General features: G+C 50.6%; 1 protein-coding gene across 3 annotated transcripts in view; it reads left to right on the top strand.

The window, feature by feature from the left end:
• Positions 1–11271, top strand: part of C2CD3 (C2 domain containing 3 centriole elongation regulator) — a 121932-nt gene extending 110661 nt beyond the window's left edge. For 2 of the 3 annotated variants that reach the window (XM_024572560.4, XM_053924195.2), the window contains exon 33: positions 10471–11271. In XM_024572560.4, coding sequence (XP_024428328.2) covers positions 10471–10629 — 159 coding nt within the window. In that variant the 3' untranslated portion in view covers positions 10630–11271. Of the gene's footprint in view, positions 1–1748; positions 3652–10470 lie in introns of those variants that run through there. The other variant, XM_053924194.2, reaches the window with a different exon arrangement.
• Positions 11272–14703: the final 3432 nt, after the last annotated feature.

Below are 14703 nucleotides of genomic sequence, written 5' to 3'. Positions count from 1 at the left end.
TCAGTCTAGGACCATTTCCCTCAGTTGAAGGGGGGTCATAGCATTCTAAAGGAAATTCCTTTAGAATTTCATGTAGTGCAGACCTACTGGTAACTGGTGTTCTCAGCTTCAGTTATCTGAAAATATCTTTATTATGACTTCATTTTTTAAAGGTATTTTGTTCGTTTCTTGTAACAGTTTAGAACTGTCATTCCACACTACTGATTTCCGTCGTTGCCAGTGAGAAGCGGCCATCATTCGTACTGTTGTTGCCCTGAATGTAATGTGACCTTTAGCTCTGGCTGCTAAGATTTTTCTCTTCGGTTTTCAGCAGTGTGACTACAGTGTTCACAGTTGTGGAGGCAGGGGAGGGGGTAAGGGAGGGGGGGCACAATGGCCTATTTATCTTTATTAATAATATTTAAGTTCTTAGGTTGCTGGGTTATGTGGATTTACAGGTGTTAATTTTTATTATGCTTCATAATTTGCATGTGTTACATAGATTCTTTGAAATGTTACACAATGAAATCACAGGTAATTAAAATTTTAAGAATGTTGACAAAATGGGGACACCGACTGCTTCCATAAAGTTGGCTGTGCACATGGAGCAGAGAAACAGGATTAGTGACCGAAGTAGCAATGAGACCAAGGGGGAGGGTGTTTTGATTTTTTTAAAATATGGGACCAGCTACAGTTTTCTGTATGCTAATGCAATGATTCAGTAGAGAAAGGGAGAACAGGAAGATGCAGTAGAGGGAGAGAAAATAGTCACAGTCAACAGCTCGAAGTGAGAGATAAGGAGGAGAGGGCAGGAGCCCTGTCCTGCACCCCCATTTGAGGATTCTATCTATTCTGCCTCCTTCTAAGGCCAGCCTTGGCTCTAAAGGCAGAAGAGGAGCAATTTGAGAGGCTGCTGGGCTCTTCTCAGCCAGTATCCTGGGGCTCCTATGCTGTAGCTGACCTACTTCAGGGCCAGGGCAAGTGACCCATCCTCAGAAAGCGAGCTTGTAAGTGCTGGCTCATTTGCTCTGGCTTTACCACAAGATCTAAGGGAAGGCCTGATCCTTCACTCCACATTGAAATGATGCACCTGAGCCCAGGAACCTTCCAGACTGTCTCCACTTCAAGAATTTGTGGAGCAGGTTCTTTTACTCCGTCTCCCATGAGTAGTGGATACAGGTGTCTGTGAGACACTAGGCAAGTCTGGTCCTTCTGAGTCTGTTTCCTCATCTGCCAGATGGGGTTATCAGGCCTCAGAGGGTAGCTGTACTGTAGAGTACCAAGTGCCACACAGGCTAGGTATAGAGGCCAGCTCATAGCTCACTTTCCTCACGACAGTTTCACCTTATAGTTGTTGCCTCTCCAGGGAGGACGACAGGTTTAGCTGGATAGCTGCACAGCCGTCCGGCGGCACCGTTTCAGATTGCTAGTGAATCAGTCAGGTCCTGCCGCCTCTGCTCTCTCCTCCCTCTTGTGGTGAAGAACCTCTTCACTGGGACAGCTTCCTGGTTTTATGTGAAGTTACTTCTGATTCTGTTTGCTTAGCCACTATGAGCAAACAAGTGTTACCAACTTCCCTAAAGGGGAGGAAAGAGGTAAATGAGGAGACAACAGTAATTTACATGTTGTTTTCCCCATACTTGTGTCTTCTGCTCTTGTGGATGTTTCTTTAGGAAAATCTCAATCACTCCAATTACTTCAGTTATTATTTATAGTTTGATGACTCTCAAATCCTTGTCTTCAGTCTAGACTTCTCTCCCATGCTGCAGACACACATGGATCCAACTGTATCCTCGATGTCTTTTCCTGGATGTGTTACATTCACTGTATCCAAAACTGGAGCCTGTCGTCATCCTTTGCGTAGCCCCTCGACCACCTGCACACATCTCAGTAAACTCCTCCACCACCGCTGCCAGAGTGTAGGTGTCCTCTTTTCCTCCTCCTCCTCCTCCTCCTCTCTTTATCCCTCAGGCTCTCAGCCAGTCTGTTACCAAGGCCTGTTAATGCCAACCCCTAAGTATCTTTTGAATCAACTCATTTCCCACCATTTCATTCTCTAGTCCCACTCATCTCCACACTTTCCCACCACCATCCACTCTCCATCCTGCAGCCAGTGTGATCCCCACTGTAATCAGACTTTTACCCCACTTCACCACTGGAGAGGGGAGGGACTCTCCAAGGTTGCTAAAATACAAAACAACTTCCATTTTTCTGAGCCACTTGTCCAATCTGATTGCCCAACTTACTTGACCTCTCAGTAGCATGTGACAGTTGATCTCTCTCCTTTAAACGCTTTCTCCACTGGTTTCTAAGGCATCAGTGTCTCTTGGTTCTTCTCCTCCCGCATTGGCTGCTCCTGCTTGGCCTTTCTCACTGGGTCTCCCTCATTTTCCCTGCTTGTTAGTATAGGGGTGACCCAGATCATAATCGTTAGATTTCTCTACTTACACTTGTTTTGTAGGTGACCCCATTCAATCTCAAGGCTTTAAACTTCCTCTATGTACTGCAGGGTTCTTATGGTTATTTAGCTCAGACCTTTCCTATAACTCCAGGCTTATATGTCCAGCTGCCTCCTCAGCAGCTGCACTTGGATGTCTAATGGGTATCTCAAATTCCACATGTCCAGAACTCAGCTCCAGACGTTACTTCTCAGATCTGTTCCTCAGTCTCTCCCATCTCAGTACACAGACAGTTTATCCTTCTCATGTAGTTGTTCAGGCCAAAACCCTTGGGATTCTCCCTGATGCCTCTGTTTCCAGTCCACCAGGAAATCGTGGTAGCTCTGCCTTTAAAATATATCCAAATCCAACCACTATTTATCACCCGCACCGTTACCACCCTGGTCTAACCCATCATCTCTTGCCTAGATTATTGCAGGAGCCTCCCAGCTTGCCTCTGTGCTTCTGCCCTTGCCTGTTCAATGTTAAATAAATCATTGAATAAATCACATGATGTCTCTGCTGAGAACCTTTCAATAACTTCCCATCGGTGAGTAGGAGAGCCAGAGCTGGGCCGGAGGGCAGGCAGGCCAGAGAGTAGGAAGGTAGTTTGGGCCTCAGACTTGAAATATACATCTTTTGGCGAATGTACAAAGACACAGTCCTGAACTAGATGCAGGAGAAGGCAGAGAGCTCTGGCCCTTTCCTGTGCGAGCTCACAGTCCCTCAGGGGAGCCAGCTCTATATCCCAGTCCACCAATTCCCACCAAACACTTGTAATGCTTAAAAAACTGGATGGGGTGCTAGGTACCCTGCCGTCAGGGAGTGTGTTCTTTGAGAGGCACTGGCCTCCAGACCATTCACTAACTGTCTCAAATGGCATTAGCCTAAGTTAACACTTAAGTAAAACGAAGCAAAGAAAATGGGTGTAGGGGAAGGAACAGAGACACAGGGAGTGGCTTGAGTAGACTTCAGCCAAGATGAAGGAAGGCAATGTAGGCTATGGATTTGGAGAAAAGAAGTCTGAATTAACAGAATTTGGCAACTGGGAGGTACCTACAATATGGGCTAGAGAGAAGACCGGAGATGAGGAGAGAGAGGCCTGGACCAAAACAGTCAAGATAGATAGGGATCGGAAACACAGAACAAGAAGCCACCTGTCATCCGAGCCTTGGCCTCTCTGCCTGCTACATGGCAATTCCTGCCGCAAGATTTCTCTCCTGTTCTCTGCTCTCAAGCCTTCAGGCCAGGCTCTGCTCACATCACAAGTGAGCCCCTGGATTAACCACAGGCTTGGGGCCAAAGATTGTTGTTCCTGAAGAGTGAGTGTAGGAGGCAAGAAGTCACACACAAGGCCGGGCAGGTCGTCCACCCCCTCCCACCCCAGAGTTCTCACCTCCATTCAGCCAGACCACAGCTTCAGACATTACTGGTGATCAAGGTGTCCAGGCCAGCTGGGGAGCTGAGAGTCAGCAGACCTGATTTCTTGCCCAGGCTCTGCTGCTGGCTTTCTGGGGTCTAGGGCAAGGTCTCTGGCCTCTGGGGAGGCAACACAGACTTCTATCAGGCAGTTTTGTATAGTGGTGCAGAACGTGGCCTCTAAATCCAGACTGCCTGAGTTTAAAGCTCAGCTTCACCCTTACCTGCTGTGTAACCTGGAGCAAGTTACCTAACTTTTCTGTGCTTCAGTTCTTATATCTGAAAAATGGGCACAACAATATAGTACTTGCCTCCTAGGGCTTGTTTAGGGTTAGCTGAGTAAGGTGATGTACTTAGAACAGCTCTTGGCATGCAACACAGTAAGAACTATACAAATGTTAACTGTTGTAATATTTATAATTTTTTATTGAAATTTCTCACTTAGGCTGTTACATTTTGGAGGAACTGGTTAGAAAGAAATACTTAGGGATAGAGACATGATCAGAAGTTTAGCACTGGGAGTGGGGTGCCGAGAAGGGTGCCCCGGAAGTGTGGAGAGCAGTGCTCAGGGCTGTGGCATTGCACTGTGTGCTCCGTTCAGACCCGAGTTACAGGCCCAGGGCAACTCTGCTCCCGCCCAAAGGTGGCAGAGCCCCAGGCTCAGCAGTCCATGGCCTGCCTGTCTGCAGTCTTAATGCTAAATTTATAGCTGCTGCTTGTCTCCCAGGAGTCCCAAGGAAATTTTCCATCCCTTGGTTTCCCTTCCCCAAGCTCAGAGGCATCCAAAAGATACACAATCCTGATAGAGAAACACAGCCACCCCAAAATCAACAGATAAGGTCAGCAGAAGTCCAGGAGAACTTCTTGAGTCCAGTGTCTTCTCTCCTCCGCCTGTGGTCCAGGCCAGGTGGCTAAACTGCCTCTCTTGGAGCAGGAGGCCCTGACCTATTGCCTCATTTCTTTTCTTTTCTTTTCTTTTTTAATTTTTCCTTTTTTTTAATCCTCATCCCAGAATATGCTCATTGACTTTAGGGGGAGGGGAAGGGAGAGGGAGAGAAGCATCAATCGGCTGCCTTTCATACATACCCCAACTGGGGACCGAACCCACAACCCGTGCGCATTCCCTAACCAGGAACTGAACCCACAACCTTTTGGTTTACAGGATGGTGCTCCAACCAACTGAGCCACACCAGCCAGGGCTGCCCCAGTTCTTTGATCCTCCAAGTCCCTAACCCTCTGCTGAGCCCCAAGAGGAGACCTAAAGGTTACTGGGTTTCTGGTAAAGGCCACACAGAGCTTTGGGAAGGAGATGAGCCCGCTGGCCAAGGGTGTACAAAAGTCAGGGGAAACAGCTAGAATTGGCTGGCGCCCAACCTGGCCCACAATGCAGTTTGGCAGGCACCACAAGGGAAAGGGCCCACAGGTCTGCTGGGTAGGTTCTAGGCTCAAGTTGCCTTAGCCTCTCCTCTCCTGGGAGGAGCCAGGGGTTCTAGAAATGTCACTTTAACCCTTTCCTCTCAGGAATCTGGACTTTTGAGCCCTCTCACAGACAGGGCATGGTTTCAAAAGGTTAAGGAGTCTGGATTAGTCAGACCTATTCATTGGGTAGATGGGGAGACAGGCCCGGGGTGAAGAAGTGACCCGAGCCCTGTGGATAGTCAGTTGTCAAGGCCTCTCGGAGGAAGGAGAGGGAGGCGTTGGGGGCGGTGAGGAAGCAGAGGGGCGCCCAGGCTGTGAGACCCACATGATCAGAGCTAAAAGCAGAAGTGGAGTGTGAGCTCAGGGCAGGGCCCCAGCCCTGGTACGCCGGGCAGGGGTCACATTTAGGGTTTGCCTCTCAGAGCTAGGCCTCTGGTCTGTGTATCTTGTCCTCACTTCCCCCTGCTCTTAGCTGCAGCTGATAAGTTTGCTGCTCTCTTTAGCACCGAGTCCTAGTCCCAGCCTTTAGAGAGGACTCTGGGGGCCCCTCCCCACCCCCAGGAAAAGGCAGCCAGCCAAGGGGGTGAAAGTTGAGAAAGACAGGCAGTTACACTGAGCTCTCACTTGTCTCTGAAGCAGCAATCTGTTGGCAAGCCCACCTAGCCAGCCAGAACCAGGCAGCTGTTTCCTTTTGGTTTTCAGCTCTGGAAAGTTTTGCTTCCAGCTCCTGAGTCCATGTTTGTATCACTTAGGGGAGCCTGCTGTGTCAAAGAACAAAACTTCAGCCCTGATGTCAGGCCCAGGGGCTCACTGGGCGGGGCTCCGTGAAGTGGGGAGAGCTTGGCCAGGCCAGGTCTAGCACTGGGCACACCTTGGAAAGTGCTGTACCCCACTTCTTCTCTGCCTGCCTGAGAACAGCAAGGCTTCATTTTACCCTCTGTAGCTGGTGTCAGCTCTAGCTCCACCTTAGCACCTGTGTTTTGCAAGATGTTGTGCCTGGCCAGGTGGTGTGCCTGGCAAGATGTGCCTGTTTTGCAAGATGTTGTGCCTGGCAAGATGTTGTGCCTGTTTTGCAAGACGTTGTGCCTTGGTCACATCTGAGTTTTAGTTCTCAGCTTCATGTAGATCTGAGATAGGAGGGCCAAGCAGAAGTTCTTAGCTCCGTTTGGCAATGAACATACTGAGACCCAGAGAGAAAGTGTCTTGTCCCTGAGTGAGTGGGGCAGTTGGGCTGGGCCACAGACCAGTGTCCCTCCACGCCACTGCCCCCTGTGAGACGCCCTGAAGCAGGGGTGAGTGGGGGCACTTGCACCCGCCACCCCCCTGGGAACATGTGACCTTTTCAAGGCGACCCATCCGAGGATTGGAGTAGAGGAAACCCAAATTACAGTGACTTGGAAAAGATGCACCACAGGGACGTGGCCGAAGAGGGGACCACGGGCCTGGGTTGCAGAGAGCCTGTAGCATTATCTGCTTCTCCTGGTCCATTTTCAGATGGGGAAACCAAGGCCCAGGGAGAAAGTGGCTTGCCCAAAGTCATAGGCTAAGAAGCACTAAGCCATGACTAGAACCAGCTCCCCAACCAGGGTTAGTCTCTTGATTTGAGGACCCCAGGAAGCCCCAAATTTTCCTTCCATCATCATTCCTTATTCCTTCCATGATGCTTTATTTTCAACCCTAAAGAGTTCCACCTTTGGCACTAAAGGCTTTTTCAAGACACGTCCATCTCAAATAATAGGCTAAATTTTTTCAGGCCTGGGTGTCCAGAAATGAGCAGGTTCCCATATTTGAAAGCTAAAGAATTTATTGGGAAAGCTGGGCAGAAAGTTAGAGAATTTAACAGGAAAGCTGGGAGCAGTTGGAGAGCCCCTGGCCTGCTACCATGCTAAATGCCCGCCCGCCGGAAAAGCCAGTTCTGTCCTCCAACCCAGGACAGTACCAGGCCCCCAACCCCATGTCCCAGTCCACTGGGAAGGCACAAGAGGAATTATGGTCAGGGTCTCCCCGTACATGTAGGAACTTGCCTCGGCAAGTGGCAGTCCCTCTGCATTTGTCCTCTCCTCTCTCTACCTACGTTCGACCAAGCCCATCCCCACTGCTTCCCAGCTAAGAAATTCTTTCCTCACACCTTGCTCAAGTTGAGCCTCTACCTGGAACACACTCTCATCTTCCTTACTCAGATGCCACCTTTGTATTTTGTCAAGTCCCTTTTCAAAGTATTGTTCTAGGGATGTCACCCCACGTATGACACCCACTGTCTACTGTCTAGACTCCAGAGCCCCCGCAGCTCCTGAGTCTGATAAGCCTGCTTCCATGAGGGTTCCTCCTACCTCTCCTGGAAGGCTGAGACTCCTGCAGATCCCAGGCTACAGTGACAACTTCCTGTGCCCATAGGGCTCCAGCAGGAGCATGGGGGCACTGCAGAGGAACAGTTGGTACGTGTAAGGGTATTCCTGCTCTGGGCAGTTTAGCCTCTGCCCAGCCCCTCCGGGGTTGTGTTTTGGGGTAGCAATCCTGATAAGAAAGAACCTTTATTACTAGTCAAGATGTTTTTAAAACTCTGTAGAAGTCAACAAAAGCCAGATGCTGCTGAGGGTGTGTTCACTGTCCTTCCACGCCCCTGCCCTTCCCTGTACACAGAGCCAGGCCCTGGTCCCTGGGCCTGGGCCATACAGATAAGGCCCCCTGAGTCGCTAGGTCTGGGCGTGGGTGCTGGGAGGTTGGCCAAACCAGCCACACTAGTTTTAGCTCCAGGGCAGCTGTTGGCCCAGCCAGCAGATGCAGACCTGGGCTCATGCTCTTCCCTCCAACGGGGTGACCTCCTGCCCACCGCCAGCCCTGCTGAAACCCTGCCCGCTTCAGGTCCCACCTCTGCATGAAGACTCCCCTGACCTCCTCAGCTGCTAGTAGTTGCTCCTTTCTCCATGCTCCCAAGTTCCAGGCCTCATCCCTGTGATTGTTGGGTAGGTCCGCATCAGTCTCCCCTCTAGCTGAGCAGCTCCCTGAGGACAGGGACTGTGGCTATCTATTATCCCTAAGAATTGATTAGGATTAATAGGTCTTTGGCTCCTGAAAGGTTTGATGAATCACCAACAAAGGTCTTTTGATGGTCATTTCATGAGCTGAGGTACTGGGCCCTTCCAGTCGTGGAGAGCAAGACCCATCAGAGCCTCTCCAAAACAGAGAACGCTTCTCCTCTGTCAGAGAGGACATGGAGGCCTGGTCTCAGGGTTTGAGGTTGAGGACCAATATCTCCCTGGCTCCCTTTCACTGTAGCAGAGAAAGAAATGGAAATTAAGATACAACTGGTGACCCGGAAGAGCCATCTGCAGTACAATTAGATGGCTGGAAGGGGACTTGGTGTCACTCCTGAGCCCTAAGTAGCTCAGGGAATGACAACCTTGGATCTTGGGGGAGAGAGGTGCTGAGGCTTACAATGCTGCAGAAAGGGTTTGACTCAGCTAAAGACTTGGCACATGGTAGGCTGTGACAACGATGGGTTCCAGAATGATGCACGCTGCAAAAGGCGGTCTCCTCCCCGCCCAATTTAAGCCTCTGGCTTGGTCCCACACCCGTTCACTGATCTAGCAGCTACCAGGCTCCTATCTTGGATCTGGCCCAGTTGGAGTCACAAGCATCAGTCAGCTTCAGTCCATGTCCTTAGGAGTACTAGTCTGGAAGGGGAAGGTAACAGGCAATGGCTGGGCAACTGGCCTCCCCTGGCCTGAGGCATTATGGGATACAGGGGCCTCCCATATTTTGGGGAGAAGAAATGCATACACTAGCAAAGGGTTGGTTTCCTATTTCTCCTTTTAGCCTACGCCTGCCTGGAAGACAGAGCCATATCTTCTAGTCTCTTCAGCCCCTCGTACCACTTTGCTCTTAGTTCTCAGGAAACCCTGCCTGTGGGCTGTCAGTGCTGAAAGCTTACTCAGGCTGCATGCACTCCCTTGGAATTCTGAATTCCAGATTGGCAAGGACCCTCAAGGTTGCCTACCTCCCCCTTTTCCATGGGTAGGAAACTGGTACCCAGGCAGTAGAGTGGAGATGCCCGACTTCCACTACCCTTATATGCTGGCTGCTCTTCTAATTCTTTCAATAGATCTGTCTCCCCTGCTTAACTATGAGCTGTGGAGGTCAAGAAATGGTGTGTTCATTTCTGTCTCCCTCTCACAGTAGGCATTAGACAGGTTAAAGAAATGAAGGAAGGATTACTGAATGTTAGTGGTCCTAGAAGCACCTCTAGCTGGGCCTCAGTTTCCCATCAGCAGTGAATTGCAGGGGGCAGGGAGGTAGTGTCAGTCTCTAGGGTCTCCTCCAAGCTGCTTCTCCGTGCCTGAGGCATGGTACTGTGGGTCTTAGTGCTCCTTCAGCAAGTGAAGACCTCAGCTCCTGGGATTTGAGGAGAGGGAAGACATGTCCATCCACACGACAGGTTTCTTGCTGCGCAGTCAGCCAGGTTTGCCTGTGGTGGCGACTCCCATCTCCTTTCAGCACCGCCTCTTCTCCTGCTGGGCCTCCACCTCCTCCCCAGGGCCCTGCTCTTAGCCAGCTGCCTGGGGCAGCTTTCCCTATAGCTTTGAGCTCCTTCACAGCAGGAACCCGACACTGACTAAGCACCAAAAAGTAAAAGTGGTTGAGCAAGTGTGTGAATCACAGGCAAGTCCAGAGGACCACAGCGGAATAACCCTAATGCAAGCACCTTGAAGGTGGAATTAGTGCTCACCTGTCAGCCCGAGGCAGGAAGATGGTAGCAGGGCCATGAGTATGGCTTCATACCACCTGGTGGCGTTGGGAACTCCAGAGAGCCAACATCTTCTTCCCAGAAGTTGGATATATTCCCGGGGTCACACATGGGACAGTCACAACTCAAAGGACAAATGTAGCTTCAAATCTGGCCTGGAGGAGACTGCCCCTCCTCCAGAGGCCTGGAAAAAGTCTGAGCTAGTTCACATCTTAGCTCTGCTACTCTGAGCTGTGGGGCCTTGAGTTTATTTCACCTGAACTGTAGTCTCCTTACCCATGGCATGGGAATGGTGTACCCACCCATGGGGCTGAGGCAAGGATTTAACAAGGTCAGGTTTGTAAAGTGCTTTGTGAGCTGGTAAGCTGTGCATCACTGTTAGCCAAAGGACCAAAAGATGAGAGGAATCAAAGCCATCTCTTGGCAATACCATGCCCTCAGTGCTAACCTAGCTGACTTCTTCCTGTCCAGGCCAAGAGTGAAGCCACTGGAAGAGCCTTATTCCAAAGGCCTTGTCGCCCCAGACCTAACTCGCTGCCTCCCAGCCTGCCTGAAGAAGAAACTCGCAGGATTGCACGGATATTTTCTTCCCGATACTCCCAGAAAGACAAATGCAACCTGAAAGACTGAAGGAAGGACCCACCTCTCACTGTTCCTCAGCCTTGACCAGCTTGCAGGGGCTGCCAGATCTGCCCCCGTCAGGGCTGTCAGAGCCCTGAAGCCACCACCAGCGTAGCCCGTGGGCATGACGAGACCCAGCCAGCACGGACGGTAGGAGCGCCCCAAACCAGCGCTGTGTCCACCTGCAAGGACTTCCGCTTCTTCCTTCTGGGGAAAACGCTAGAAACAAAATGGATTCCAGCACCCAAGTGGCCCACCTATCTTTTGAAGGGACCCAAGCAGCCATCTTTTGGCTGAGAAACTCCTCATTTCCTTGACACAGTGCCCAGCTGGCCCTCTGCCTGTGATGGGCCTTTTCTGCCTTAAAAGGTCTGCAGGGGGACCAGGTTGTAGGTTGTATGCATCACGCATAACTGAGCAAATGCTGTGGCCACCTTCAATTCATTTGCTTGGGAATAAGGGTATTTTATAAATATAAATTATTTTTATGCTGTGTTGAATTAATCAGTAGGAGAGGAGGGGGAAATCACCTCCCAAACATTTTGTCTGATTGTCTGAAATTCTAACCATGCTTTTAACTTATTGCTTTTACCCAGCTCTGAAGGTCGTTGTTCCTGCCTTTGTTTGAATAAAATTATATTGGTATTTGTATTCTGTGCACAAGCATTTCTTGGGTGGGCCACTGGACAGGGGTGTTAGGAATTTCATTTCTATTCTAACAGCCAGAGAGAAGGTTTGACAACCATGCAGTACCTTGGAGAAGCTCATCTGAAATGGGGGGCCAGAGTTACCATGAGACTTCTGAGCTCCCCAAGGATCAGGTTGGCCCAGATTATTCCTTTGCTGGTGCTTCAAATCTATCGACAAAACAAAGAGTCTCCTGGGACAGGCCTCTCAGAATCCCCCATCGCTCTGGGATGGGCAGCTCTGGCTTGGACCGTCAGACCCCAAACATTTGAGCAGCTACTGTAGACACGTCCTGCGGGGAAGATGAGGCAACGGTGTGCAGATTGGCTGTGAGAGGGTAGGAGGGAGCTAACATGGAGGGCCTGCTTGCCACCCCCAAACACAGGTCACTTAACTTGGTCTGAAAAAAAACAACTCTATACCCTGCATATTAGGGCTCCCTTTTTATAGTTAAACTGAAGATCCGTGAAGTTAGTTTGCCTCTGTTGATTAGATAGAAAGTGAGTCACCACACAAGATACCTCCAAAGGTATCGCAAGGCTTCTGCACTTAGTGACCAAAACAGGTTACAGCCAGTAAGTGCCCTGAACTCGGGGAGTTCGTGGGGGAAGCCCTGTGGGCCGGGGCAGTCAGAGAAGGCTGCCTGGAACAGAGAAGTCTGGAGGTGAGCCCAGAGGGGAACCAAGAGAGCACTCAGGCTGCATGCACCTGGGGTGTGGAAGAGACCAGTCTGGCTCTGCCGCTTGCTTCCCCAGTAGGTGCCCTGCGGCTGGACTCTCCCTCCGTCTGAGCCTCAGTTGCCTCATGTGTAAAATGGACATGATAACACCAGCTTGTTGAGGTGGTTGTGAATATTAATGAGCTGACGTTTATTAAGGTGCCTCACCTGCACTAGGCGCTTAGTGGAAGCTGAGATGTCAGCCCCCGCCCATGCCACTCCACTCTTCCGGAGCAAATCAGTGGATAGGCAGGCACGCCAATAAGTGGAAGACAGGCAGGACGTGCCCCCAGAGGGTACGGGGTGATGCAGGAAGCCCAGGGAGGGACAGGCTGTCTTCATCAGTGAATGCCCTCCATCTGTTCACCCAGGCCCCCTAGCCTTCGGCCTGCCAGCTCACCCCTGCCCAGAGCCTCCCTCTCAGGTCACCAGCCCAGAGTTGTGAGGCCTGGGCTCTACCTCCCTGGAGGCCACAGAGGACCTACAATGAGGCAGTCGGGCCCAGGCCTGAGGGGTTAAGCAGGTGAAGAATATTCCATCCAAATCCTGCTTCAGGCCCTATAAATAGCCTGATCAGGTTGAGTTAGGATGAGGCCACGGGAGATACAGGCTGTCTCTGCCCCAGCCAAGGGCAGGGATCAGCGGCTGTGACACAAAGGCACCCTGAGGGGCTGAAGCCACTGCATCCCTGGAAGCTGGGGCTGTTTGCAGGGGCAGCTTGGAGGTGAAATGCCTTGCAGGGTCATGCAGTATGCGGTACATGTTTGCTCCGACTACCAGCAGCGCTAGCCAGTGTCCCCACTTCCCTTTGAGCACCCCCTTTGCAGACACCCAAAAATGGGTGTTTCTGGTCACCCAGAGGCTTTTGATCCCAGCTCATAGCACCCAGCCTTGGAACTTGTAGAGCAGGCTGGATTCTGGGGACAAGGAACCAGAGCAGGCACACCTGGCTCTGCCCTCAAGCAGCTCTTGGGCCAATACAAGTTGAGCCCAACTGCCCACTCTGGGTTTCTCCAGGGCCTGCTGCCCCTTGTTACCCCTCCCCAGATATAGCATCCACAGTAATTCACCCACCACCTCCAGGCCCGCGCTTTCAGAGCCCAGAACCTGCCCCCCAAGCCCTCCAGACCTCAGCAGCCCCTTCTCTCACCGCACTAACACAGCTGCCTGTTCTGCTGATGTGAGGGCAGAGCCTGGTTCAAGGAGGACAACAGGCTTTGTACTGGAGCATCTGGACTTGCAACCACCTGCCCGCAGGCCCTGGCTCTGTGCCCAAATCCTCCTCTCTCCTCCCTGGCCCTCTTCTCCCCTAACCCCTTCCCATTCTTTCCTCTTTTCCCTGTCACCTGGGTCCCAGGTTCAGATGTGCCCAACCCTTACCCTCAGCACCTACCCTATAGCAGCTGCTGCAGGGGACCCATCCCACCTTGCCCCCCACACCTCCCCAGCTCCCTTTGGCTCCAGCGGTGTCTGTGCTGGAGCCTTCAAGTGTTATGTCACAGAAGATAGACCCAAAGGACATAATTACAGGCTAGAGGTCTGCCTCATACTAGCTGTTCGACCTGTGTAGATCATTGTCTGTCCCCGAGACTGTTTTCCCTTCTGTAAAATAAGCATTGTAAACATTAGGATCCTGAGTCATAAAAAGGGATGAACACAGATGAACTTGGAAAACATTCATGCTAAGTGAAAGAAGCTAGTCACACAGAGCATGTCACATATTCATATTAATATGAAATATTCAGAAAAGCAAATCTACAGAGACAGAAAGTAGATTCAGGATTGCCTGGGGCTTGGGGAGAGGGCCGTGACTGCTGATGTGTAGGGGGATGTTTCTGAGGGGGGATGAAATGTTCTAAAGTGGAATGTAATGACTGATGGCGGTATAACTGTGAATATACTAAAAACATGGAATTATACCCTTTAAATAGGAAAATAGTGTGTGAATTATAGATCAATAAAGCCGTCATTTTTTTTTAAAGCTTAAAATCCTAATAGTGCCTACCTCATATGGTTGTGAGAAGTAGGAATAATGTATGTAAAGTATCTAACTCATAGAAACAAGAGCTAGTGTCATTGTTATTCAGAGGAGAGCCCTGCCTGGCCTGTGGAGGCAGGCCTTGACCTTTGGACTTTCAAGGTGACAGATCCCACACCCCCCACACACATGTATACAGGGTCCAGCATAAATAACACCCCTTTATTATGATAAAATACTTTATTACAAGATCATAAGCATGTAGTCCTGTAACATAACAATATCACACTGAAGCACACCATATGACCTTTTAGTTGAAATGTTCAAATTAAAACTATAAATTATTACACCCATGTTATTACCCCACCAGCCACACTCAAGCAGGCCTTACTTCTGCCAGACCCTGTATATACCCTTATCACCTGAGGTAGCTCTTCTTTCAGGAGCTGAAAGGAGCTATTTTAAAGAACCTCAGGTCAAAGACACTGAACCAGATCTAGAACTCGGGCCTCCCTCGTCACCTCCCTGCCCCTCACCCGCTGTCTCCTGTCAAGTGATCAGACTGTCAACTAGCGTCTGCAGGGTCAGGTTTCAGGTCAGCCGGGGTGTATAAAGATAGGTGCCAAGCGGGAGGCCGCAGACACAGCAGTGAATGGCAAGGGGGTAGTAGATTCCTGCTGCCACCTCCTGGGATGGAGCC

Source organism: Desmodus rotundus, chromosome 5, assembly GCF_022682495.2.
Source record: "Desmodus rotundus isolate HL8 chromosome 5, HLdesRot8A.1, whole genome shotgun sequence".
Taxonomy (NCBI): Eukaryota; Metazoa; Chordata; class Mammalia; order Chiroptera; family Phyllostomidae; genus Desmodus; species Desmodus rotundus.
Note: the sequence above shows the minus strand (reverse complement) of the source record. Positions and strands in the feature narration are given on the sequence as shown.